Consider the following 27966-nt stretch of genomic DNA (forward strand, 5'->3'; position numbering starts at 1 on the left):
CAGAGGAATGATACAGAATTGCAGGGCTTCCCAACTTACTGACCTATGCCAGTAGCTGCTCGCAGTCCCTGCAGTCCCTCCGCTTTTGAGCAGTTCTTCTGCATTTGAGGACAATCAGAACTTCATGCATCCAGCATCCTTTTCTCTCCACAGCTTACCTAGTACAAGAAACAACTTTCAGGTATAAATATGGCTGACACTTGTGATCACCCTTTCATTACTGTGCTCCTATCAAATGATTCTAATCACCCCAATGATTAGAAACAATGTATACACCTGAATTGGGCATCTAAAGTGTTGGATGCAAATTTTTTTTCCACCTCACATCCATCTATATGTATACAAGCATATGTTCACATCTGTTCCTATATAAAATCGTGATAAAAAAACATAGCCCCCAAATTTCTCTGCCTATTGTCCACTTGAGGATACCTTGAGACTTCAAAATATTTTGAGAGCTGACCGCATCACTTGATATTCTCTGATCCATTGAAGCAGTAGCTTCACTGCAACTTTTCTGTTTGCAGGTTTTACATTGGTGTTGTAGTACAATCAAATACTTACTCTTAATGGTTTCAAAAATCATGCCAAATGAAAAGATAGTAATTTCCTTGTTTGCCCTAAATATCTCCCTGCACACAGTGCTAGACAAATAACTAAAATATGCTGTGACAAGCACCAGTATAATTTGTTTATGAACTAACAGTGAGCTGGTTTGCAATTAATGCATAATATTATCTTTTCATATTATGTAATCAGAAATTTGTTCTACTTTTGTCTCTTCCCATAAGTAATCTCCACAAAGATGTACCAGCTAGCTAGTACCAGCTAGCTTTTTGTTTGTTTGTTTGTTTGTTTCCCAATTTCATTTTAAAGACCAACACCCTTTATAACATTCATTATATGTCAGCTATTCCTATATTATACTCCTTAACCTTGCTGCCAAGAAGAAGATGCATATTCTTTTCCTTGGAGAACTTGGGAGAACACAGTGTTATAAACATGAGTAACTGAGAAGAGCAAGCTTTTTTCCCTTCCCTTCCCTTCCCTTCCCTTCCCTTCCCTTCCCTTCCCTTCCCTTCCCTTCCCTTCCCTTCCCTTCCCTTCCCTTCCCTTCCCTTCCCTTCCCTTCCCTTCCCTTCCCTTCCCTTCCCTTCCCTTCCCTTCCCTTCCCTTCCCTTTCCTCTAAAAAAAAGATTTTCTCCTCTTTCTGTAGTCTTCTTTCAGCTAAAGCAAAGACCACAGATCTTGACAATTCCAAGACCAATTGATTTTTTAAAAATTTGGTTAAAGTCTCCAAATGTTTGAGGAACAAAGGAAGGAATGGTCCTGAAATTCTTTCTCAATTTAGATGCCTTTAATAATCCTTCCTGCCTCTCCTTGTCACGTTTGGAGTTTGTCTAGTTTCCAGAACGGCTTATGGTTTTTAGTACAATTCACCTACCAGTTCTCTTTCTAATGTGCTAATCCACAAAGACAACGACTGAGTGCCAGCTCTACAGCTCCTGTAACCCAGTGAATTCCAGAACTATAGACCATAACCTTGATTAGAATCCTTAATAAGAAACAGTAACACATCCCTGCTCTTATTACAGAATTATATTTAAACTGAAGTTTCATGATGCAGAGCATGCAACAGAAACATAGGCAAGAGTTGTCAGGCTGTCAAAATCAGCGCCATTAAAGTGCTGTGTATTATATTACTGATGATAATATGGTTGTGATATAATTAGGACACTACACAGGATTTAGTAGTAGTAGTATGACATCTGCTTTGCTAATCAAGATCAGAGCTCAACTGTGAAAGGCAGACTTCACCCTAAGAGTTTATAATCCAAACACTGTAGAGATTGAGATTCAGCATTTCTCAATTTCTTCCATGCTTTTTAAGTTATTTCGCTATCCCAGTGGACTACACACAGTACTGTCAAGTACATCATGTTGTACCAGAGGTTCATTTGTATAAGCAACTTTAACCTGCTACTGAAGGCATTGAATACATCCTTGACATGTCTTTATCTTAAAAAAAGAGAGAGAGAGAAAGGGATGGTATTCTAACAGTGCAGCTTGTGTATTTGTTACTAGGGAAACAAATAGCAAAGAGAAAGAAACCCTCACTGTCCTTGTCATTTGGATCTTTCAGTGGAGAAGCAGAGCTTGTGTTAAAACAATGGAAACATTGTTCTACTTTCAGGATCCTTTGCTGTCCTCACTGAATGACAGACACTTCTTTCTCCCCCTTGTCCATCTTGTCATCTCTGAAAAGGAGAACCACTTCTATGCTCAGGATTGGACTGCTTTTTTTGGCTTTTTTTTTTTTTTATTCCCCATGTAGAGTTTAAATCCTGTGCCTGTGTAACCTCTTCAGATCCTAACACCTAAGCCAAGATCACAGCATGTCTCTCGAGGAAAACAGAAGAGATACCAGGTATCTACATCCACTCTGCAGAAAAGCATGTACAGCAGCTCAAGTGGTCCCATGTTTGCACTCCTTTGAGTCAGTGCTGAACCAGAGCATGGCATCTGACCAGCAAGACACCAGAAAGGGAAAGGTACTGCAGCATCTGCCACATCTCAGAACCAGGGCCCTGTGCAGCCAACAGTCACTGATGGGGACTGCGCGCATGTGGTATCAGGGCCTTTTGGGTTTGGAGGCTGTGTACTGTGACGGGAACTTTGCCACCAGTTCAGCGAACCAGTGAGGTGCCAGTCACAGCTTATGTGGACTGACGCAGATGTGGGATGGGGAGCACTACCTGCAGAAATTGGTTTTGTTTTTTATTGTGACTTTCTGCTTGTTGCTTAATATTACTCATTCCTAATCAAAAAAAAAAAAAAGGATAAAAGTTGAAACTATGGTAAACATACTGTGGTATGGTACTGTAAAACACATCATAAATATTAACTGCTATTAAAAAACTGAAGCATAACTTCTGAAGTATGCATACAGGAATATTTTTTAGATAATAGTATGGCAGCAGGCTGAGTGCGTAGGGTATAGGATCAGCTGTACCAGATCAAAACAGTTGTCCATCTGACTAAGGAGGATTGGTCTTAAGTCTTTCTTGTTAAGGGAGAGTAGTAATAGGCCCCTTAAAATGAAGTATAAGAAATGGCTTGTTAAAAATTTATAAAAGTTGGTTATGGGATATTTTTAACTTTTAACTGTCTGAAGCTGTTTATCAAGATTTATGTAGTCTCCACACTATATCATATTTAACGTAATTTCTCTGCTTGGTTATGCTACATCCCTGCCTCTTTCTCCATTCCAATTATTATCTTGTTGTATGCCTTTATCGTATGCCTCATCTAACTCATCTGTGGCAACTGGATTTGGAAGCCTGAATTGGTGCTCTCTGTAGTACAGCTAAGTAAATCAAATGGATTATCACCTTCCCCCTTTTTACAAGACTACAGCTACCAGCACTGGAGCTGGTGAGATGACAGGGAAATTGCAATTAAAGCTCTACTGGCAACACTTTTGCAGATGTTTGTTTCCTGCTGTTTCACCAATACAGATTTCATTTTTTATTGTGCAAGCATGACTTCTTTGTACTGTTCTTCAAGGATGGCCATTAATTTGGTGTTAAAGAAGACGCATATAACAAAAAATGTATAAATACATGAATTATATAGAATTTTAAATTGTGATTTGCAGAATAAAATCAACTAATGCATGGTTTAATGATTGTAGCCACTAGCTGAATTGTAACAGATCCTATTTCTCTAATATTCTGCAAAGTACTAAAGCCCCTCAGGTCAAAATAAATAAAAAATGAAAATGGAAGATTTAAAGAAGAAAGATGTCAGTACTGACAGGAAGAGAAAGAGGTGAAGTTAGTTTTATTGATGCTGTATTTATGTAGCACGACAGATGAGCCCTGCCTCAAGGTACAAAGTGTAAATGACAGCTTCGTCATGGACTTCATCAGTTTGTGTCTCTGCAGTCTGAGCCTGGGTAAATAGAAGAGTCCAGCCAAAATAAACTAGGGGCTAGCTTTTATTTACTTTTTTTTTTTTTGAAAAGGAAAATGAGATCAGTGCTAACAGACCTGGATGCTTCAGAAACGACTTGTGAATCACGTTTCAGTGTTCAAATGTGTTTTTATGCCTCAAAATGTGTGCATTGTATATCTGTAAGCACTGAGCCCTTCCCCAAACTCCTTTTCCAGAAACAAGTGCTCTAGCCCCTTCTATTTATACTCAGGCTCCAGCAAGGCATGCTTTTCTTAACGCTTTTTGCCCCCATCACCAAACTTTTTCAGACCGATGCAATCTCCTGGCCTTTTACCTACTTCCAGCAGCCGCCTCACAGACCAACCACCTCCGTGTGGCACACCTTAAAGCCTCCCGGCGAACACTCGGGGCTGCCCCAGCGGCAGCTCCCCTCACGGCGGCAGCTTCCCCTCACGGCTCCCTCAGCGGGGCCGCGCTGACGCCCGCCCCCCGCGCGCTTCCCGCCTGAGGGAGGGGGTGAGGAACGCGGGGGGGAGTGGGGGGGCGCTCGCTGCACGCGCCCAACGGCACCGCGGGTGGGCGGAGCCACGGAGCCCGCCCTCCGCGTTCGCCCCGCCCCTCCCTCCGCCACAAAGCCGCGGGGGGCGGAGCTCTGCGCTCCCCCCCCTTCAGGGGGCGGGGCGAGCGCGAGGGCGCGCGCGCGCGCGCGGTGATTGGCTGGCGGCGGCGGTGGGAGCGCGTTTAACGGCCGCTGCGCCCCCCGGCCGGGGGAAACACAACAAAGGCGGCGGCGGGCGCGGAGCGGCCCCGGGCACCATGCCTCGGCCGGGCCTCGGCCCTCAGGCGAGGAGACCCGCGCCCGGCTCCTGGCCCCGCTGATGCCCCCCCGGTTTCCCCGTCGCGCACGCAGTCGCCCCGCTTTGTTGTTCGGTGCCCGCTGGACGGTGCTGACCCGCCCCCCCCCACCGGCTGCTCCGCCACCGCCACCCCGCCTGAGGGGAAGGGGCCCGGGGCTGCTGCTCGCGGTCCCGGCTGGGGAGCGGAGCCGGCAGGGCGCAGCGGTGAGTACCGAGAGCGGGCGGGCGCCCGGCCACTCTCCCTCTTTTTTTTTATTATTTACTTTATTTTATTTGTTTCTGACGGCCCCGCGCGGCGCCCCCGGCCGTGGGGGCCGCGGTTTCCTGTCTGTGCGTGGGGCTAAAGGGGAGGGGAGGGGAGGGGAGGGGAGGGGGGGCCGCCGGGGCAAGTTGGCTGGAGAAGGAGGAGGGCTCGGCCGCTATTTATAGCGCCTGGAAGTGACGGCAGCGCTGCCTGCCTGCAGCCCGCCCGGCGCTGGGCGGGGGGCGGCCCCTTACATAACGGGGGGGGGGGGGGGGGGTCGGGAGCAGCGGGGCCGGGGGTGCCCGCGGGCACGGAGCCAGCTGGAGCCGCTGGGCACGGAGGGAGGGGAGGGCCCTCAGCGCCCCGATCTCCCCCGGCCGGGAATAGCAGCGTCCGGCCCCGCCGGTGCCTTTCCCCCGGGGCTCCGGTAGCCCGGCCCCGTCCCTAGCGCTCCCTGCAGGGGCAGTGGAAGGGTGACAGTAACGGCTCCGGGGGCTCCTGCAGCCAGCGCGGCGCCGCCCCGCTGCTCCTTCTGCGGGGAGAGCCCGGCTGCCCGCCGCCTGCCCCCCCCCCCCCGCCCGGGGCTCCGCGCCCCCCCCCCCCCCGCCACGCTCGGTGTTTGTTTACACATCCGGGAGCCGCGCGGGGCGGGGCCGGGCACGCCCACCGGCGGGCTGGCCCCGCCCACTGTCACACTGAGCCCCGCCCCCGTGTGACGTCACGGCGCGCCCCCCGCGGCTGCTGCTCGCCCCGGGCCGGCGGGTGGGGGCCCGGCTGGGCGCTCGGCTCCTGCGCGCCCCGACCCCGCGGTTCTGCTGCTGACAGGCAGGCTGTGACCTAAAGCCAAAGCTTTGTCGTGTATATCAACCTGTTCGCTTTCTGTTTCTGTGAACCCGAACTGCACCTCTTCCTAAAAGCGGGAGTTCAAACAGGGGGCTTAAAAGGGGGGCCTCTTCATGCGTACCTTCCAGGGTTGTATTTCTGCACGTTGTCTCCTTCCCCCACGTTTATTTCTTCCCCGTATTTATTACCTGTAATAAATGCGGCTTAATATCTAGGTGTTATACAAAAGCAAGCCGTTTTCTGTAATTGCTCTTCCCCTTGCAGTTCTAATTATATATCCGTTTTCCCAAGATAATGCAATAATTATTAATACAGTCATTTAAAGAAATAAGTTTGGCTCTTCATTCTAATGTGGTTAATATTTCAAACACATGAAATGTAAAATCTGTATTTTTCTTCCCAGTGACTTGGAAATGTCTGTCTGACTTGTAGATACATGCTTTGCTTGGCAGCTAGTTCCTGTTGCTGCTTTACTTTTTGTGTTGCTCGTGTTCTGCTCCATGTCTTGTTTATGTGGCTTACCTCTGCCTGTACAACCTTTCTGTAAGAATTTTTTTGTGGCAAGTCATTCAGTTTTCAAGTCTTCCACTTTGAATCTCTAGCTTATAATAGTAAAACAAAAAGCCCGTCAGATCTTGCTGTGGTCCTCTTGTGCGCAGCCTACTGAACAGATTGCTTTCTCAAGACTTCTTTAGAAGCACAAAGACTACTTCCCATAAACAGTTCTTAATTTATGTGGCTTTCATTATCTTTGTTTGTGTTACTAGTGTCCTACTGCTATAGTAGTGGTTAACTGCTGCACTGCACACGGTTTACAACTGTGATAAGTATTTTGCATGCTTGTTTGAATAGCTGGATCAAGATAGTGTAAATTCTTTATATTGGCTCTCGTTTCTATGCTTGTGCTATTGACCTACTCTGTCTGTCACCTGATGGCATAAGTGGCTGTGCAGTGTTCGTGTTTGGACTGCTCACTAGCCTGACACGCAGTGTGGTAGCTGATGGCCTTTGGCAGATCAATAAATGTTGCTCTGAATATTTAGACTACATAATTTTTAGGGAAACAAAAGCTTGCTTTTCAGCATAGCAGGAAGGTCTGACTTTCTCTGTGCGAGTAGCCTTTCTTAAAGGCAGTCTGGGGATTAAGAAAGCAGTTGTGTACTCTCTGTGTAGAATTTAGCTTTTACTATCTGACTGGTTTCTGCAGCATCCATTAAAATTATTTTGGTAGAGTAAGGAAGTATCTAATTAGTTTTGATCAGGACAGTAGTCAAAAGGTTTTTGCCTAAAGGCATAATTCCTCTGAGCTTGAAAGAGGAGGATACACAGCCTCTCTGGCAAGGGTGGCAGCACCTTACTTGGTATTCGACTCAAGTCAGATATGATATAGCTGAAAGCTGCAGTGTAAATACCTGTTGTATGTTTATTGTTGGTCATAGCAAGTCTTTTCTAAGATGCCTTGTCACGTGTTGTATTGGAACTGACCACTGGAATGTCAAAGACAAATAGTTCTCTAGTCCCCTGCCTTTCTGCTGTAACTTCTGCATGCATTTCATAGAGTATACCTGATGTATTGTGGACAGTGATTTTCATGGAGAAACATTTGAATCTCTTCTTTCATTTGATCACATTTCTAGTAGAAGCCACTAGTAGAACAGAAACTGCTTGTTGCTGTGTCAAATGGAACTTGAGGGGCTTTACGGAAACAAGTGTACTGTAGTACAGCCAGACATTTGCTCTGTATAACACCTCATTTTGTGTCTAAGATTGAATAACAAGTTTATTGTGGCCTTGTAAAGCTGTTAATTTTTCTGTTCTTCTCACCTACAGGTTGTGACTGTTTCTCTTCTGTCATTTGTGTGGAAAGTGCCACACACACTCCAGAACAACAACGGCTTTTGCTTGCATATTCCAGTGTTTCTTTTGTCAGCGAGTTCAGCAAAGTTGTAATTCTTCAAGTGCCAGCCCTGAGCTGAGTGAGGAGCCACCAGCAGAGATGGTAAAAATGACAAAATCAAAAACGTTCCAGGCTTACCTGCCGAACTGTCACCGAACCTACAGCTGTATCCACTGCAGAGCCCATCTAGCCAATCATGATGAATTGATCTCCAAGGCAAGTGGTTTCTTTAGAGACCTCATGAATTATTTCTTAACCAAAATGGTTATCATTGCATCAGTGCTCCCAGTAGATAAGGGATGCAAATCCAATGCATACTTCAAAGCGTCTTTCCTGGGTTCACTCTTGGGTCATAGGCATTGCATAATGAGGACTAGATATATTCTGAAAACTTCTAAGTGTGGCATAAAGACTGATATAATATTTCCCATGTTTGCAACCTCCATCTATTGTCAGGTAGGTATTTGTGAGATGCCATATCTCAAAATCAGATAAGGAGAACTAATGAAAGAAAACATGTATCTCAGGAGGGGGGAACTATTCTGGTTATGGTTATTCCAGGTAAAGGTTATTTTTGACTATTTGATTGAAAGTCACAAAACTGGCTGTTTCCAGAATTCTCCACTGATGTTACAGAATCTGTAAATACACTTCCCTTTGCTGTGTACCAGTCCCTAAAGAATGTGATAAGTCTGAGATGTACAAAATGGTTCTCTGTCTAAACTTAGAGGATGTGTGGATCACTGAAACAGTGTATGTCTATCCTTACCTGTTGCTGAAAGAAACAAAGATCTGTGGTGTGTGAAATGCATGGGGAAAAAAAACTTTTGGGGTAAATACTTAACAAGCTGGCTAATTCTTTGCTTCAGAATAAGTTCCTGAGGAATTTGCTCTTAATGGTGTGGTGGTGGGGAACAGCTGCTTTTCAAACCTCTTTAATACAAAGTTCCTTATATTAGCCGTTCTGCTGAATAAAATTTTTTAGTGACTTTAACTGTTTTTCTGTTACTGTCTGCTTGTGCTTTCAGCAACAGCACTAAGGTGCTCTTGAGTGCTGAAGAGATGAGGGTGAGAAAGCTGCCACTTCTCAACTGAGGTTTTCTTTGAGTGGAGGGAAAGTATGCTTGCTCACTTATCCTCTAAAGGGCTATGAGGAAATACTGTACTTTCTCAATACATTTTTTTCTTGTTTCCAACCATTTAAATCTTTACCTAGATACCAAGAAATATTGACTCATAGTAAAATTGGTGACTGTTTTTTGGCTATTCTGTATTGCTTGCTTATTCTTCTGCTCTGCCTTTGCTTTATTCCCCTAAACAACTCTTTCCCTCAACTTAATGCATGTATGGGGCATATCTAAAATGATATGAGGGAAGACTTGTTTGTCTTGTAATAAATGGAAAAAAGTTCCTTGTCTTCTCCATAGTGATTGTTCTCGTTTCTTTTTAAGGTCAACAAAAACCAAGAGGAACATGCAGATAGTAATATGAATGCATTTGAATTGTTTCCATTTTGACTTAGAGTTTGAGTAAAAGGGATCATCTTGGCAACACTTGATTGTAAACTACAAGCAGTCTACACAGCTTCATTTACCATGTGTCCTGGGCCAAAAACTAGTAGGAAGGGATTACATATTTCTTGAACTTCAGGTTGTAGGTGCATACAGGAACTAGCTGTGTATCTTGAGAGAGAAATTCATTGAGGAAATGCAGCCTAATCACACATACTTGCAGGAAGCTCTTCTTTTAGTGGACTTAGATTTTTTTTTTTTTTGTATCCTGACAAAATTGCCACAGTTAACACTGTGGCAATTGTAAGGCTGCTCTTCTCTGAGGTCTTGGGAGTTTTGCTCAGAAGAATGTTGAAAGTGATCTTAAAGTAAATCACATGCTCATATTACACTTTTTAAATGTTTGAAATTTTTATAAAAATCTAGTAAACACAAATATTGTAATTTGCTTCTAATTAGGTTGAAGGGGTTTTAGATGTGGATTTTAACTTAATCCTATCTTAATCATAACTTTCAGTGAGGACTTATAAATTTCTGTATTTGTATGTTGATAATATGCTTATTTGACAGCTGGCCTACATTCTGTGGATTTAAGATTTCTTGTCCATATTTTCTCTAAGTTTGTGAGACTGAGAAATACATTAAATGTCAGGTATCTATTTTGTATGTTTGTAAAATAAAAACTATTCTGATCTATTGTACTTGTATTTGGAACATAGGTTTGAAAAAAAACCAACACCTTCCTGTAAGGCTAACTTGCATCTTTTCCTACTTTCAAGAAGTTCTTCTGATAGAAACAAATGTGAAGTAGTAAAGATAGAGTTGAATAATAAAACTAACTAGTGATGTACAAGGAGGAGGTGGGGAAGACACAAAAGTGGATTTCTTTTAAAAGAAAACAGAGGTTAACCTGGAAAATAAATGTAAGAAATACGCTAGAGAATGCGTAGAAATTCCTCTTGGAACTGTAAGAAGACTAACAGATTCTAAACTGTATATTCCATGAAGTGCTCTTACTGATGCATGTTATGATTAAGGTAGCAATTTATTCTAACAATCTATGAAATACTGTTTACCATACTGACTACCCAGCTGCAGCAAAAACACTTAAAGCAGCCTAAAGTATAACACATTAATTGTACACAATCTAAAATTAAATGAAAATTGTGCTTTTGAGTTCTTACACATGGTTTATGCTCATGCTAATGAGTAGTAGTCAAATACTGAAACCCCTAGAACACTTCTCCAGTGCTTTGCTCCTTTGGATTTAAAAGAGCATTGACTGTTATTGCCCCCTAGATCATACTTTGAAGTGGTCTGGGGAAGAAGGAGGTGCAAATCTTCTGCTTATTTTCTATGCTGTGTTCCTGTGCTGTTGTGGGTTTATTGATGAAGCAGAGAACTGGACTATTCAACCTGATTATTTTCTTTCTTCCCTGCCTCACTTCAAGAGCCTAGCTTAAAGCTGAAACTCTGGGAAACATTCAGTAAATAGAGTTTTTAGCTACAGATTCTTGCTATTTTTCCAAAATACTTACTAAAGTAGTCTTACTCCAGAACCCTACTGTCATAGCTGTTCTGCAGCAAATAAAGGCAAACGCTACTTGTTATCTAGCTATAACCACTTTGTTGTGGTTGTTTCCTGCTTTCTTTTTTCTGCATGGTCAGGGGTAAAAAAGCCAAAGTGCATGGTTCATTCTTAAATTAAAACAGCTACATCTAGATTTCAAGTGTGCTTTAGAGTATAAACATTTGTTACACCTGATACTGAACTGTTTTCAACTTCAAGATGAGAAGACAAGCTGTGCAATGGCATGAGTGGTGTTGGTCTGTCATGGAAAGGCAGAGAGCACTACATATTTCTGTCAATTGTCCCTTTGATTCTGTGCCTCAAAATATCAGACTTCAGTACAGATTTGGAATTCTCTTCCTTCTGAGAGCTGTTGATGCCAAATGTATGACAAGGATGGCAGCATACACAATTCACCTTTTCATCTGATTTCTTTTCTGTTTGAGCAGCAGGTTCTTCTTGCCTTAAAGTTAATCAGGAAGGTCTATTTTATTTTATTGTGCCCTTGCTGATGGTAAAACGGCAACCAAGAGCATTAGCAATAGCTTAGAAGTAAGAAGGCAAACTACTAGGACAGTATAAAAATGTGGAACCTGTATAATTGAATTCATCTGTAGTTTTGTTTTTCTTTACATCTATGAAAGGGCTGAAAATGTGTTGAAATCCACATGGATGGTAGTGATTAGGGCATACACTTCTAGATATTTTTACTCCATAACCTTCTGCCTTTTGCGTCTAAGGGGGTAACTTGGGAAAGGGGAAGGCTAGCAGAAAACAGGAGTCCCAAACCAGGAAGTGGTCACCAGCAGACGTGTTGAAAAACAGTAGTCTGCAGCTAAACGCATGTGCACACACAGCAGTTGTCATAATTTATAACCCCTGTCACCTTGGGGAAAAATGCTGGTTTGGAGGATTGCATAATAATAGAACAAATAAGTGGATGTAAGTGCCTGTTAGACACTACTTATTTACATCTTTAACATAAGTATGCTAAGTTTTGGGGTTTTTTGCTCCTTTAGCAAAGACTTTAGAGTGAATGTTAAACATTGAGTTGTTTTTTTTTTTTTAGATTTTCACAAGGAATATGTTAATCTCTACATGGGAGGAGATTCTGAGGTCAGGGAAGGACTTACAGCTTTTCTTTTTATAAAAGAAGTAAATGAATGTTTTTTAGACGTGTATCCTGTTATGACTGCACCCAAACACAGGAGAGGTAGCCTCTTTATCAGCCAGCAACCACAGACCTCAGAAAAGAGGAAGACAAAAAATTGATGCCGTAAGAGGCACTTCTTGGATTTGAGATATTCAGATAGCACAGAAATAGAAAAAAATATATTAAAAACAAACCCAAAAATATAAGTTTTAAGGGAAAGCTTCTAGCAGACTGAAGTCTGGGAGAGGTTGCCGCTTTTGTGGCCTCCACGAAATGATAAATGTATGCTGCTTTTAAAGCAATTCTAAAATGTATTTTTTCAAAGTCTTTTTTGTGATGTTTGTAAATGATAGAGAATGCACAGTGGTTAGTAGCAGTAGTTAATTTTTCTAGGAGGCAAGGTGTTACTTGAATGTAGGTTCTAAAACACTTGAGAAGGACTTGTATCTGCTAAGTTGTAATAATTTGAAAATTCAGACAAGGTCCAACAAATTTTGAAGAGATACAAATACCTGGTAGAGACTTTAGAACCTATAGATAAATTGCAGTGGATAATACTTTGTTACTCAAAGTTAACCTGCTTGAAAGACTGTTGGCTTATCTTATAATATGCCTTAATGCTGGCAGTGGAAGAAAGTCTGCATTACTTTATATGGGTGCCTGTATAAATACTGTCACTTTCTTCTGTTCCATTCATTGCAAAGCATACCTAGCCCAGGGGTGGAACAGTCGTATGAAGTCAAAGACAAGGCTACATGGGTCAATATTTTCAAGAGCAAGTTCTACATAAAGGTGTGTGTGTGTGTATATATATATATATATATATGTAGCTTTCATTGACTTCACTGGGAAATCTTTGTACCTCCTGGGTAAAAAAAAAAAAACAATCTTAGTGATTAAATTCAGTTCTCCAAGGCATTCATCGGGTATGTCTGCTGTGGTATTATCGATAAGAAGGAAAATTCTTCAGCTTAAGTAGATACCAAAACAACTTCAGCCTTATTTAGTCATCTCTGTTTTTGTCTCCACTGTTGTTAAATTGATGAGTTCAAGAGGATTTTTTTAAGGGTTTATTATCTTTAAGTGAATGTGCTGCTCTTAGCTTGATTCAATTTGGTAATCTTACTTTGTACATGATGTAAGGAGTAATTGGAAAGATAGGTGGGCCTGTCACGTGCTTGAAGGCTGTTTTTGTTCCCTGCTGAAAAGTCTGAAAATGGGTCTAATTTCTCAAATACTCAGGTGATTTTTTTCTATAAGAGGCTTTTTTTTTTTTTTTTTGGATTCTGTCTTTTGATAAAAGAATCTATTTTTTTGGAAGAGAAGTAGTCTTTGGAAAATGTCCAAGAATAGATTTGAGGGCTTAAAAGAGCTGGAGAGTGCAAGGGAAGTGTTCTGCTCTACAGGTGTTTTGACATAATTATTTCTGAAATAAATTCAAGATGCTGTATAACTCCAGATAACTTGCCTGACAAAGCCTTCACTTCTGAAATTATAATTTGCCAAATCTTTGGGAATGCAGTTTTTGGGGTGGATTTAAGTTTGCTGTCTATAAAATTAGACAGCAACCTTATCTATTGTTTATTAAAATCATTAAACAGTGAAATGGAAATGTATTTTCAAAACGTTTAAAAATACTGATTTGTAATGGAATCAATCATCCAGGACTTGCCTAGAAAGCAGCTGAACAGCTGCTGTTGTTGACAGTATCACAGAGTTGGATGTGAGAGAAATAGCAAATGAAACAATTTTTTTTCCCAAAAATTTTTTCATCTGTAGCTTGTGTTGCATTGTTTTCTGAATTTATTTTGCAAATCTTGAAGAGGCAAGAGATCATTACAGTCTCTGGTGCATGATACTGAGATTATAATTTCAGACATCAGAGCACTTACGTATTTCTGGTTTACCTTAAGAATCCTACCTCCAAGAGGTACAGTCTTCTCAATTACTGAGTAATATTTCTTTGAATTGCATGTATGCTCATAATACTAACTGAGGTTGATCCATCTTCCCTTGTAAGGAGAACTCTAGCAAATGACAGGAAATGAGCAAATGAAACAAACAAACAAACAAGACCCCCTGTGGACTCCATTCATTGCTGTTCTTTAAAACTCCTTTTCGGTGTTAGGAGTCGCTTGCAAGTTGTCCTTAAGGAAGGTACTGATAATGCCATTCTAACCAGCTTATGCTAATGCCTGCCATGCCTTTAATACGTGCTAAGTTAGTAGTTTCTCTAGATGTTTTCTGTGGAGCATCTAATTAATCCTGCCTGTGAGGAATATTTAATTACATGTTCAGCTCTTCAGTAGCTTCCCTTCCCCCATCCACGCTCTTAGGTATGCCTTAGAGCAGTAAATACGTGTTCTGTTTAACTGGTACTTCCTTTTCTCCTGGGCAAAACAGCTAATCCTGGTATTAGAGCTAATTACTGTTTAACTTAGAAGCATAGTTCATATCTAATTCCATGAGTATGTGCTAGTGTGCAAGTGAAATATTTCTAAAGCTTCTTTACTATAACATTTATTGATAATAGAGTTCTGTCAGATGACTTGAAATTATAATAATACCAAACTATTGTTATAGTCCACCTTAGTTTAGTTCCTAGGCACAGTTAAGCAATTTTGGTTACGATATTAGACATTCTAGATACTTTCAGCTAAGGTGGAGTAAGAAGAAGTTATGGATCTTATAGGTCTGCTGCCTGTAGAACTAGGCAGCCAGTCAGAGATGTGAATTTTCTAGGGAAGAAGTTAACTCATAAATCAATACAAGGTTGTTAATTGAGGACCATCAAAAAGCAGACTTAAAGCAAGTTTTTTTAACTGAGAGTTTTGGTTGAACTGGTAAATTGCTCAGCTCCTAATTAAAAATTCCGTTTGCTCTGAGTCATTACTGATGACACTTGGTCACACTTGCTAATGCTTGGTCACTATCTTCTAATTCCTCTCTAGTGGATAAGACACGTTTCAGACTCAGAAATAGAACATTCTGGTTTAGTTATGATTTATGTGTAGTGCTAGCAGTCTGGGAAGTGCTGAACAAATCTTATGAAGTAAAAGTTTGCATTTGCATAGGTGATGTTTATTCTGCAGAGGAGCAGTTTGTCTGGAGACTGGTTTGAACAGTTATGCCTGTTAGTCCTTGCCATTTAACGTGCTCTTCTCTTTCATTTCCTTGGAGGAGTTGACGCACGAGGCGTTTAACCTGTCAGTCTCTTAAAATTCATATCAGTATAACTGAATCATGCAGCGCAGGGTGTGAGAAACTCAGTGCAGGTAAAACCAAATGTTTGTTCAGTATTAAATTTTTGTCTGGTTATGCAAAATACTCTGTTCATAGCCAAGTTACAAGCTTAGCAAGCAGTTCAAGTGGCACAGTGAGTTGTTCTCCCTTTAGTTCTGCTAATAGGATGCATCAGGAAGTACAACTCTGTTAGTAAACCTTTTTTATACCTGTTAGTAGATGAGTGCCGTATGTGTTAATCAACACTCCCTGGTCAAGACAATGGGTATGCGACAGATGTATACCTTGTTATGGGTTTTGAGTACAGTTTTTTGGAAAAACAAACTCCTTAGCTATTCATGTAAGCAGGGAAAGTATGGCAGCCAAGCTCTGACAAGTTAAGAAGTTCATTAGACAAGCCAAAAGCCCAGGAATTTAAGGATTGATATCCTTGCATTGCTTTTACTTCAGTCCTGTGTATAAAAGTTGTGCATGGATGGATTGCAGACTTTGACTGCACAGTGACACGTTGATATGGTTTGACACTGATTCTAAGGGAAAACATCACTGAAATGACAAGATGCAAATTCTGTAGAGCACAGCAGTGCAAGTTGTCACAGGTTGCTCTCAAGTTATCTGTGAGTGGTGTAAATGTGGAGGAACTCACTCTTCCCAGCTGGGCAACAAAGCACTCATTCTATGGCATGTAAATACTGAATTTAGCCTCTAAACATGTTTGCAGGTGAGAAAGATTGTATCGAATGAATCAACCAGTGTCTGCTAACAGAAGTTAGTCTGAAGTTTCTCAGGATAAATGAACTAGTAGTGCTTGTTTGCTTGTTTGTTTATTGTTTTGTTTTTTAAGGGAGGTGTAAGGATTACTTTCTGGCAGAGCTGTTCAGACTGCATTCAACTGAGTCTCGCCTCTCAGTGTCATTAGTATTTGAAATTTTAGCTTTCACCATACTAAATAACCTTCTTTTTTCCTCACTTTGTGAAAAATAAGACTTGCAGTTCTGGGTAATGGAGAGTGTACTTTTTCTTTTGTCGTGGAAAATGGAATTGTTTTATTTCATCTAAATTAAAATCTCCATTTATTAATTATTTAAATTGTTGCTAAAATAAAACATAAATGTTAACGCTATAGGCTGCCCAGTAGAACTTCTCATATTAAGGTGAGATTAGCTAAGCACTGTATACAACTACGCTGCCACTAGTGCTGTGCACAGAAGTCCAGAGTTGTGGATTTCTTTTAAAATTCTTTGGTGCTATATATAATCTGGTTATTGCTGATCAAAAAGTGTTCATTTATGTACATGTTTTCCTTTTACACTTTTTTTTGCAAACTGTTCTAAGTAGTTAATATATTGGATCTGGAACACAAGCCCCATGAGGAGCAGCTGAGGGCACTCGGGGTGTTTAGTCTGGAAAGAGGAGGCTCATGGCAGACCTCATTGCCCTCTGCAACTACCCAAAAGGAAGCTGTGGGGAGCTGGGGGTCGGCCTCTTCTCACAGGTAACTAGTGATAGGACTAGAGGGAATGGCCTCAAGTTGTGCCAGGGGAGGTCCACGTTGGAAATTAGGAGACATTTTTCAGAAAGAGCAGTCAGGCATTGGGACGGGTTGCCCAGGGAAGTGGTAGAGTCACTGTCCCTGAGGGTGTTCAAGGAAAGGTTGGTTGTGGTGCTTAGGGACATGTTTTAGTGGGTGATGTTGGTAGTAGGGTGATGGTTGGACCAGATATCTTGAAGGTCTTTTCCAACCTTAATGATTCTGTGATTCTGTATTACCGGTATTGATGTTCCATTGCTAATCATTAGACTGGCACAGTATCTGTTTTGGCATCAAGTGACTTCTGATTATATAACTATAAATACATGCCAGAAGAAGCATCCGTTGCAGGAAGGGCCCTCTGCCTATGTTTTCATGCCTAACGTTGCTATAACTTTTCATGCCTAATGTTGCTAAAACCATTCCAAAGAAAGCATTCAAAAATATTCAAGCTGAGATTTTCTTTGCAAAAATCTTCCATGTTGGTCTAATGCAGCTTTCAGAAAAGTTGGTCTTTGATCTTCAATACTAGAACTTAAAGGATTCTTGAAACATTTGAGAACAAATGTGGCGAAAATGACTAACTTTCACTGAAAGTAGGTTAGGTAAGGAAAGTTGTGGGGAAAAAAAATAAGGAAGAAGGTTTAGAGATCTTTTTAATGGAGCTCAGTACTGCAGAAAGAAAGACAATCTCTAGTGTGATATTCTTTGGGAAATTATTGCTTTGTCTAAATTTTCAAGTAATTTAATACAGAAGGAACAAATCAACAGATAAAACAGTGATGTGTTAGGTAAGATTTGAATATTTTACCTATGCTTGTGTCTAGTCTGCTTACAAGTTCTGCAGGCATGCTTGTAGCTCAGGGCTATCTGGTAATGGGTACCGGCCTCTGTATCTTTATTAGCATTTGCAGAGTGCACAGTAGAAGAGCTTCTGGTTTAGTTTGGTACAGAAGGAACAAAGATGTAGTTCACATGCACTGAAACAGCTCTGCAAACCAACCCAACCCCTGATAAGTGTGGTTAATTAGGGATTTTACTTCAAAATGTGCTACTGCTCTGAAGTAATACATCAACTTAGACCCAGGCAAGAACGTTTTAAGTCATCTTTTGACCACAATCTAACAGGAATGTGAGAGAGATAAAAGCACATGGTGATAACAGTTGGTGATTAACAGTTTATTAATATAAAGCAAAGCTTATACATTTTTTCACGTGTTTCCTGAATAGAGAGTTAAGGTTTTATGCATGATCCAGAATTGTATTGGTCTTACGTCAAATGACAAAATGAAATAAATCATCTTTTGGGTGTAGCAGAAGAGGAGAAAGGAGTTCGAAATAATTCCTTTCGAGTTAAGTGCAGACTGTTTTACTTAGTATGAAGGATATCTAGGAAAATGAGAATTGGTATGTTGGAGAGGGACAAGTTATGAGTATGCTTTGTTTGCATTATGGGCCTCATTTTGAACAATATATAAGACAGTTGCTAAAATCTGAAGTGGGTGAAAACTTGGGTGCAGAAGAGGCCTTACAATAAAGAATTTATGTAAATGTTTGACTTACTGTAATTTGTTCTAAATAATTTATTGTATTAAGTTTATATACTTGTTGATGCACCATTATTTAACTATTTTTTGTTGTTGTTTTTAATAAGTGCAATCTTTTCTCTTTTTTTTTTTTTTGAAATGCAGTCCTTCCAGGGAAGCCAGGGACGAGCCTACCTCTTTAATTCTGTGTAAGTATCTTACTACGGTTTTGCACACTACCTAAGAGTGTAATTTTTTGGTATGCTCCGTAAGCAGAATTCAGTGGAAATTTGTGTAAGGCACTTTGACCTCTTCTTTTAGCATTGTTTTTACTCGCCAGCAATAGTTATTAAAGAGCCACTGAGATGATTTTTTTAAGTACCCACACACAGATATTAGTTTACTATATTTTAAGTAATTCTGCTAATGGCTGAAAGTTTAGGGGAGGGTGTTAATGAAAAATTCCTTTTCTGTATGTAATGCTAACTATCTTGAGCAAAAGTTGCCACCCTGAGATATTACAGAAGTCAAAAGCATTTCATGACTGTAAGTTTGCTTTAGACAACTTTGCTGTAGTCTAAAGGAGAATTTTTCCATGTGATAGTTAGATACATTTACATGTTAGTGTACCAGTATCCTCAGTACATCTTAAGTGACCTTGAATATTGCAACCCTGCTAGATGCAAAAGACCCTTATGCAATTTTGGAATTTTAAGCACGCCCTTGCCATAATATAAGGCTCGTTCTTTGAATTTGCTAGGGGATGCATTTTAAGCTTATACACAAGATTGAATTCTTGTCTTTATTTTTACAGCAGTTGATTGTGTTGCAGCATTTTTGGAAAAAGAAATGAAGTTAAGTGTCTTGGTCTATTTTAGACCAGGATAATGGAACTATAACTGCAAAGGATTTGATTGCAGATCCTTGAAATTCATTTTATGTGTAGTTGTTCAATGGAGACTTGGGACTTCCAGTGTAATTGCAGTACTAAGAAACTGGTAATAAAAGAGCAAAAATTGCAAAATTTTGTCCTTCTGTAACACTGTCTAAAATCATCATTTAACCTTGCCTGATCTTTTCTGCATAGATTCTTATTCATGAAGAAAATATTTTGATGCAGTACTTTATGGGATAATTTGTTTTTATCTTGCTGTTTGTTCATCATGGCTTAGTCTGCTGCTCTGTAGCAAAGAAATGTTTACGAGGCTTTTTCCTTACTGCTATTTTGGAGTTGGTTCTAAATTCAGCTTTTGGTGCTGATGTACTGGTACAGACATGTAGAGGTCACAAATTGTTTTTGAAGAAAAGCCCAAAACTGAAGAGGCTTCCAGTTACTGCTTAGTGTTCTGTTCTCTGAAAGTTTAACTACTTAGTGTGTCTTTGGTGGGAGCAAGTGGGCATAACCAACAGCGTGATGTATAGTCTTAGTAACTTGAAAAACAAAAATTACCCCCCTTTTTTCTTCCATCCTTCAGCTAAGTGTAACAAAATACGTTACTTTTACTGCAGTGTATAAGTTCGGCACCTATATTTGATTTTTTAATTTTTTGTGTGTGTTCTGGAGTAAAGGTGGGTGGCAGGTAAGAAAGAAAGCAGTCTCATGCAGTTAATTGTAGAGTCATTTCTCTCTCTCTTCCCCTTCTCCCAGGGTAAATGTGGGCTGTGGTCCAGCAGAGGAGAGAGTTCTTCTGACAGGTTTACATGCTGTGGCAGATATCTATTGTGAAAACTGTAAAACCACTCTTGGATGGAAATATGTAAGCAATATATTTACATTTTTGATAAGTGTTTATATGCTGAAGTACAGCTATTTGAGTAGGCTCAGTGTTAGTGATGGTTTAGTTGATGTTAGCTCTAGTGCTTTTGCATGCATCAGGCAGTAATGTTTTGCTTTCTTATATCTGCTGGAGCGTTGTAGCAGTTAATAATTTTATTTTGAAGACAGCAAAGTTAGCATGAGGCATAGATGCTATTATAGCTAATACTTCTGTAGTATCTTTTTCCAACATTACCAACCACATACACTAAACCAGATGTAAGACATTCACAAAATGGGTCTTAATTTTCTTGGTTTCAAAAGTTGGTTTATATAGCAAAAAAAAGAAGTATGATGAATGGTACTGAGCATGTTTTCACTGCCTACTACTACTGTGAAGTAGATTCTGATGTTTGAAAAGTAGTCTGTGCACTTGCATGGTTATCTGTAATGCTTGCAACTGTGCTGTGTGATTGACATTTATATTCTCGGTGGTGTATGTAGGATTTTTATTGATTCAGTATATTTTCTGGTGTGCCAACTATTAACCTCACATTGTGACTTTAAGACATACAGTTATGTCTAGAAATAAATACAAAAGAAGAGCAAGAAATAAAACTGAGATCAGAATTTCTTTAGTGGTTTGGCCCCGGCAACTGCATAGTAGTACATAAAAAAATCTGATATTAGACCTTGAATCAGGAGTGTATCAATTTTAATGCTGGTTTTCAAAAAAAAAATATGGCTCTTTCTTTAAATACTTTATGTTGTTAGGCACTCTAAAGACTGTCTGGGATAGTTACAAAAAATATTTAGGTGAATCCTATATTTAATGCATTTATGATTTTGTTTGGTATTGGGGACTACATATAGGCAGTTCAGAGACCAAAATCATCATCCATTAGAAAACTTTTAGCTCATCCAGGAAAGAGAGAATACACACAGAGAGAACACGAACAACTTCAAAAATATAAATGTTAATGCCTCTAATTTGTCATTTCAATGTAAGGTTGATGTTTAAAATACTTTACTTCCCCAACGTATTTCTTGATTTTTTCTCTTCCAGGAACACGCTTTTGAGAGCAGTCAGAAATACAAAGAAGGAAAATTTATCATTGAACTTGCCCACATGATAAAAGACAATGGCTGGGAGTGAATCATAACCTTTTTCCTTCTGTTTGGACAATACTCTTTGGAACATGCTTTACAAAGACTAACGCAAAGTAAAGGAAGAGCTTGGCTAGAGTGGCCCTGAGAATATCACTGAACTCTGAAACCTCACAAATGAGTAGTGTAGTGTAAGTGGCTATTTCAGGCCATGTTTGCCTTTTCTCCTTGTGTAAGTTCCCTCTTTTTGTATGTGTATTATTGTGTGAACAGTTGTTTTGGAACATTTTGGATGACCTTTTTCTAAACTCTCTCAAACTAGAGAAACTAGAGTTCACTAATTGAAAATGGATTTTACTGGTTAGCATCTATCTCTGACCTATGCCTTTAATGCTACCTTCCGCTGTGCATGCTTCTTGCCTAAACACCTACACTCCAATCCTGTAGAAGTTCTATGTCTGAGCAGTCTGAAAGAATGTATGGGATGGGGTGCTTTCCTATATGTAGCAATTTTGGACGTATTTGGCAGTGAAGGGGATGCAGTATTGTAGTTATTATTTTCTCTTTTAAATTTGAGTGTACCACAACCTGTGTACATCTTGTAGGTGAATTGGTTAAAGGTACAGTGCTCAGTTTAAAAATATTTCAGTTGCACTGACTGAAATTAGCAGATCTTAAGTTGTTAGGATGAGTTATGGTAGAGGTGATATCTTAATGAAATACCCGAGAAGGATTTTAAATTAATAATGCTATAGAATATGTTCAATTAAGACCAACACATCCCCTAAGGAGTTCCCAGGATAAGAAATTTATAAAAGTATAGCTTGCAAGATAAAAAGACAGAAAAATATATACATCTTCTATTTTGGAAAAAAAAATTAGTCGGTGTATTCATAAAAAAGTTTTGGTACTGTACCTTTGCCAGTAACAGGGACTTGTGCATCAGTGAAGTTTTATGGCTGGTTCCATGTAACTGTATAGTCCTAATGCACTGGACAAAGAGGTTGATATCAAGGAAGCTTGCTGAGGTATTCTGCTTCTGCTACATTTGAACAAAAATATTTATTTTTGTGAGAAACGGTCAGAGCCTATGAGATGAAAATTAATATAGTACACGTAGAAAAAGGAGGGGTAGTAAGAGGGAAGGGAAGTTTGACTAAGTTTTTCATAAAATAAGATAGTTTTTAAAATTTGAGGGTGGGGGGTGGAGGGGTTTATTGGTTTGCTGGCTAAATCATCCCCGAGTACATTTTTATAACAAAAATTTATATGAAACTTACCTTCTCTTTTGATTTCCCGCTATTTCTTAACTGGAATGAGTTAATGAGAGAATCATCTAAAAAGTGTATGTACGATGTTAGCTGTTGGTATTTGTGCATGCACATTCTCAGCAACTTTGAACGAAATGCTCTACATAAATTTGCTAACTTTATTTTCAAATTAAACAGTCTCTGAAGACCTTTTGTATCTTAATCCATTTAATGCTTGAGGACAAGATGCTTGGAAAAAAAATCCTTAACACTACATCAGTACTATAACTGAACAGTATGAAAGCCTTGCAATGCAAAATCATTTTCTTTCAAAAACAATTCTAATATCATGGCACCTACAAAGTTTAGTCATAGGTGCCATTGCTGCTGTTACGTTTTTGGGAATCTCTAATAGGCTTTCTGAATTCTACTGCACTTTAGAAATTTTGTCATGCATAAAAAATTATGCCAATGGGTAGGGGCAATACAGATCTTTAAAACCAGCTTTCCAGTCTCTTTGTGGAGAGGAAGAGTGAGAAGAGAGTTCTCCCATGTGTAAGCATTCTCTGATGCAGGCTGGCTAAACTGCATTCCAGATGGTGTAATGATCTATACCTATGAATTAAAAATGTAAAAATTAGAGAAGTAGTTAAAGCTGTTGGGTTTCAGTCCAGAGATCTGAGGTGGTACAGTTGTGTTCAATCTGGATTTTGTGGCTTACACTTGATGTTCAGAAATAAGATCAAGCTTCAAAGTCTTGTTTTTAACAATGTCATTGATGCAAGATGGGCTTTGGTGTTGCCTGTCTTTTGATCTTTTTGACCTGGAATTCTTGAGATTTATTTTCCTCCATTGTAATGTATGTTGCTGACAAAAAAAAAAAAAGGCACTGAAACTTCTATCAGCAAAGTTTGTGCTGGCTTCAAAGTCCAGTTGTAATGTAATACTTGTGAAAACGCTTCTGTAAAGTGTGTGTATCTTGGGCTTTTCTTATTTCCTGGCTACAGGCTTGTTGAAGAAGTACACTGGACTGAAGACAAAAGTAATAGCTGCTTTTCAGTAGAGAGTTGAAATTAAAGAAAATATGTAAAGTATTAAAGACTTTTCTCTATCAAATTGGGGGTTTGGCTCTCTCTTAGTTAATGCTGTCTGTAATAGTCTGATTCTTACTTAGGAATTCAACCTCTTTCTTCAGTGCATTATTTATATTTTAAACTGGACATTTTCACCAAAACCTTAATTAACTTTGATGCCAAAGGTTGGGACTTCATCAAGTGCTTAGCACGTAGAGCTTCAGACTGCTGGCATAAAGAGTTAATGATCTATATGTGATGTTTATGGCTTTTAAGAGAACCAAACAAAGCAATATCCTTTTTGGTCTTTTAAGAGTGGATGCTTAGAAGGAGTAGAACTAATACAGAATTGCAATTTCATGCTGCCATGTAACAGTTCTTCAGGCTCATTCTATTGAGGGAATAGGTGAATTTTCTTCCTGTGTTGCTTGGCAGTGTCAATTATTATTTTTTCCCCTTGTAAAGATGTAGAGAATTCTTGTTATTGGTTTTGGTGAAAGTAGAATCCAGATAGCGATGGCTGCTGGCTGATGTGAAGAGGTCAGTCTGGTCACTGAACCCTCCAGCAGTCATTTGAAAGAAAAACAAACTTACTTGAAAAAAAATTTTACTAAAGCATTTTCCCTCTAACCAATTTTTGTAATATATTAAAGATTATATTTAAAGTTTGTATGTGTTTGCTCTGGGCAAGTTTACTTCCCCTCCAACTTGAGCACTTTTGTTACTTGTACTGGTTATTTTTATTGTTGGTCTTAACATTTATTTTGTATTTTGTTTTTTACAACTGTAACAAAAAGCTTTTGTGAACCTTTGTTTCTCGCTGGCTCTTTCTTGGACCAAATGAACTGACTATGAGCTGGCTTAGAAGAAATGTTCATTGGGATGCATAGGAATTTGCTAGCAGAAATGTACATGTATTGAAAGCTTTCTTCCTCTGAACCTCTAAAGCCACACCTGTCCTAAAGTAATTAATCATAATTTAATGTGACTCTGGTAATCTGACCACACATTCTCTGTCTTGGTCCAAAAGAATGGATGTAACAGTGGTATTCCAGGACTGAGTCTGCTTCCAGACGCTAGGACTACTCTTTGGCTGGTCACTCTAACCACCTTTTTGATTAATAAAAGGCAGTGCTGCCATCTTTACAATTCTGTTAATTGCAAACTTGCTGTGAAATCAGCTGCAGAATTAGTGAGGGATTGCTGACACGTCTGCTAAGAGTACACTATTGCTGTGTACTCTTAGTAATCTAGTAATTAATCTACCAGTAAGAAGGGCCATTTTCCCTCGTTCGCTGTAAACTATACAATGGCAAACTGTATTAATGAAGTCTGTTATAACTCAGTCTAGTTTCCCCCTAGCAAGGCCTAGTATAATTATCAACCTGAGTGGTGTGCCCCGCCTGCTTGTAGCCTTTAGGAATCTGTGGGAGAGGAGAGGGAATACAATTTATGAAATTTCTTTAAATTAAAATCTGGTGTCAGAGGTGCTGACAAGGTCATCACTACACCCATAAACCAAATGGTCATCCATATTTCTTATTGGTCTATCAAGATAGTGCAAGAGTTCGTTGATGCCAAGTCCCGTTTTTGGCGGACTTGATGCCTCCCTCTGAATAATGCTTGTAAAGAGCTTTTTCTGCACGCTCATCGCAGCAGTCAGATGGCATCATCAGTGGCCTGGGGAGTCACAGACCAAATTTCTCGCATCTCCATTCTTTGACAAGTGATGATGAGTGGAAGAAGCTGTCAAATTATTGTTAACCTTTTGGACACTTTATTGTACTTCATTTAGACTCATAGCCAACCAGCAGTATAAACACTGCAAAAGGAACAGACACTTCAGAGGTTTCTTTTGAAAGGACTGTTACAAACGGTTTAAGGCCTAAAGCAGGAGTCAAAAATGGCAGTTGAGTTGTGCCTCGTTTCTTACTCTTTACAATGCTTTCTTTTACAGGTGACATGGCTGTGTTGCTGTTTTGTCCTAGCAATACTGTACATCATTTGTTGTTTCACTATATTGTATCTACTTGAGGTATCACAATAAAAGCTTTCAATTGTTTTGTTGAGTTACTTGTTATTTTTGTGCTGTCATGTCTTGTTTTAGGTTCCCATGTTTTTTTTCTCTCTAATAAGACCAGAGAGAAAAGCCCAGAGCTCTTAGTTGATCTTAAAAACTTTTAAGGTATGGGTTGAATCTGATTCACTAGGTACTTGGAAGATCTAAACATTTGATTTTTTTCCTTTTGCTAATCTTTCCAAAGTAGAGTTAAGATGTATTCCTACTTCTAGAGCTCTAGCCCATTTTGAGCTAATCATGGATCTTATGCAAACAAAGTGCTTTTAAAGGGAGAGTTGGTCTGTGCACACTCCAACACTAACTTTCAGTGGAATGGTAGGAAGCGTGGGTGTGCTTTCTGTTTCGTTATCTTGGTCATCCAGAGAGCAGAGCACACTCTGAGCACAGGCATTCAATCTGTTAGTTCTGCTTTGTCTGGAAGGAACCTCTGTAGTTCCTCTAACCACATAAACAGTTTTCTCATGCATTATAGTGGAGCTAAAACCCCCACTCTTGAGTCAATAAGTAGGATGTGATGTAGATTGGTCAGTGATGGAGATATTGAACAATGTCAGCCTCTGTATTGATCTTCAGGGTACTGTGCTTGCCACTAGCTGCTTATTGGACATTGTGCTATTAATTAGTACCAGCTATTAATTAGTACCAGTAGCTTGGAAGCACTACCAATCTTCAGTGCATCTAACAGTCCATTTATCCAACTGTAATAAGCCACAGACTGCTATGGAAAGTGGTTTCAAGAGTTACTAAAACTAAAGCGTATTGCATCAACCACTCTACACAGGCAGTTGCTTCATCATCATGGCAATGATGTTGGTCAGATCTAGTCCATCCTTAAAACAATGCAGATGATTCCTGATCACCGTCCTGTCCTCCACATATTTTTAAACAGATTCCATGAGCACTGTGTGCTCTGAAATTGTCTTCCCTGCCTATCTCAGCAATAAGTCCTTGATGTTACATCCTGAAGATTAAGCAGAAGATGGTCATATTGATCTTAAGAGGATTACAAGCACAAAGGTTAACTGTCTTTATTAATTTTAAAGACTAAATATTTCTTCTCTTAAAATGTCTGAATATTGTAGCATGGGACTATTGCAGTGATTTATTCTCTCCTATATCATGTCAGGCATAGGACTGTCCTTAATTGCATTAAAGCAGTTCAGTATAAATAAATTCAAAGAAATGTTTTGCATCAGACTTCCCTACTAGCACAAGTCATAGGTGTGTTATGTAATATTAAAGTGCTAATGAAATGTTCCTGGAAATTCTGTTTACTCCAAGGCAGGTTAAATTGTGTGGTTGTGATCCTTTGATGATAAATCAATAGAGTTTATAGAATGTAAATACAAAACATTAGTTGCTTGAGTTTGAACACTTTGAATGAAGTAAGACATTGGTAGCAAAGACTCATGTAGTATTTAGGGGAGGAATTTGGTTTTTATTTGGTTTAATTCAATGTTCAGCAATTACTGAACATCATCAATAGTGCATCTAATATGAGCCCTTTCGACTGACAGAGGTGGAGAATGAAGTCATTCAGTACAGGCTTATTCAGTCTCTTCAATAATCCATCATTTCATCTCACAAAGGGGTGGGGATGCTCTACATATGAGATCAAACACAATATTTCCATCTTGAGAAAAATGGAAGATGGCCTGCTATCCTTTCTTTTATTCATGCTCCTATAAGCTGTCATCTCAGATAAACTCCTTTTCTTCTTTTTAACCTTTTCTTGGCTTTATTCTTTTAGGGATGAAAAAATTATCATTCTAGATTGGGGAAAAGAAGAATAAAAATGGCATTTTTTTGAGAGGTGCATGATATTAATTGAATAAAAAACTTTTTTTACATGGATATAATCAAAGTAATAAAGATTTCGTATTCAAAATGTTCATAGTAACAACCCATTAAATTTTGATGAAGCAAAGGGATTATAAAAACACCAACAATCAGCAATTAGATTACCAGCAGAATTTTGAAAATGTGAATTCCAATCTTGTTTCTTACCAGCTGGAAAATACCTGGAGGATCTCTGACCTCCAGATAAACAGAGATGGGCAGATGCCTTGTCAGAAAGTTGGGAATCTTCCATTAGATGTTTTTTTGTGCATGTTAAATGTAATTAAGTGGGCACCTGTGTTAGTTGAGGGTTCTTCATTCATGTAACACTGTAGTGCTAAGGTTAAGCCATAATGGGACGTGTGTAAGTCTCTATTTACAAATTCCAGGTAGCCTAAACAGGAAAACAATCACAACTAAAGCAAGTTTATTCTGTGCTTGTGTTATGTCTAAATCTGATTGCTCGATTATTCTACTTTATTGTAGAAAATACAGATTTTTCAGTTTTTAATGAAATAATATATGGTTT

The 27966-nt window shown here is 39.5% G+C and overlaps 1 protein-coding gene across 1 annotated transcript; it reads left to right on the forward strand.

The window, feature by feature from the left end:
- Nucleotides 1-4627: 4627 nt before the first annotated feature.
- On the forward strand, nt 4628-25583 carry YPEL1 (yippee like 1). Its single transcript, XM_035556606.2, has 5 exons — nt 4628-5018; nt 7732-8014; nt 18498-18541; nt 19981-20089; nt 21155-25583. Exons 2-5 carry the CDS (start codon nt 7898-7900, stop codon nt 21242-21244), a joined length of 360 nt encoding a protein of 119 aa, XP_035412499.1. The 5' UTR covers nt 4628-5018; nt 7732-7897; the 3' UTR covers nt 21245-25583.
- The last annotated feature ends 2383 nt before the right edge of the window (nt 25584-27966 follow it).

The sequence above is a fragment of the Cygnus atratus genome, chromosome 17, assembly GCF_013377495.2.
Source record: "Cygnus atratus isolate AKBS03 ecotype Queensland, Australia chromosome 17, CAtr_DNAZoo_HiC_assembly, whole genome shotgun sequence".
In the NCBI taxonomy this organism is placed as follows: domain Eukaryota; kingdom Metazoa; phylum Chordata; class Aves; order Anseriformes; family Anatidae; genus Cygnus; species Cygnus atratus.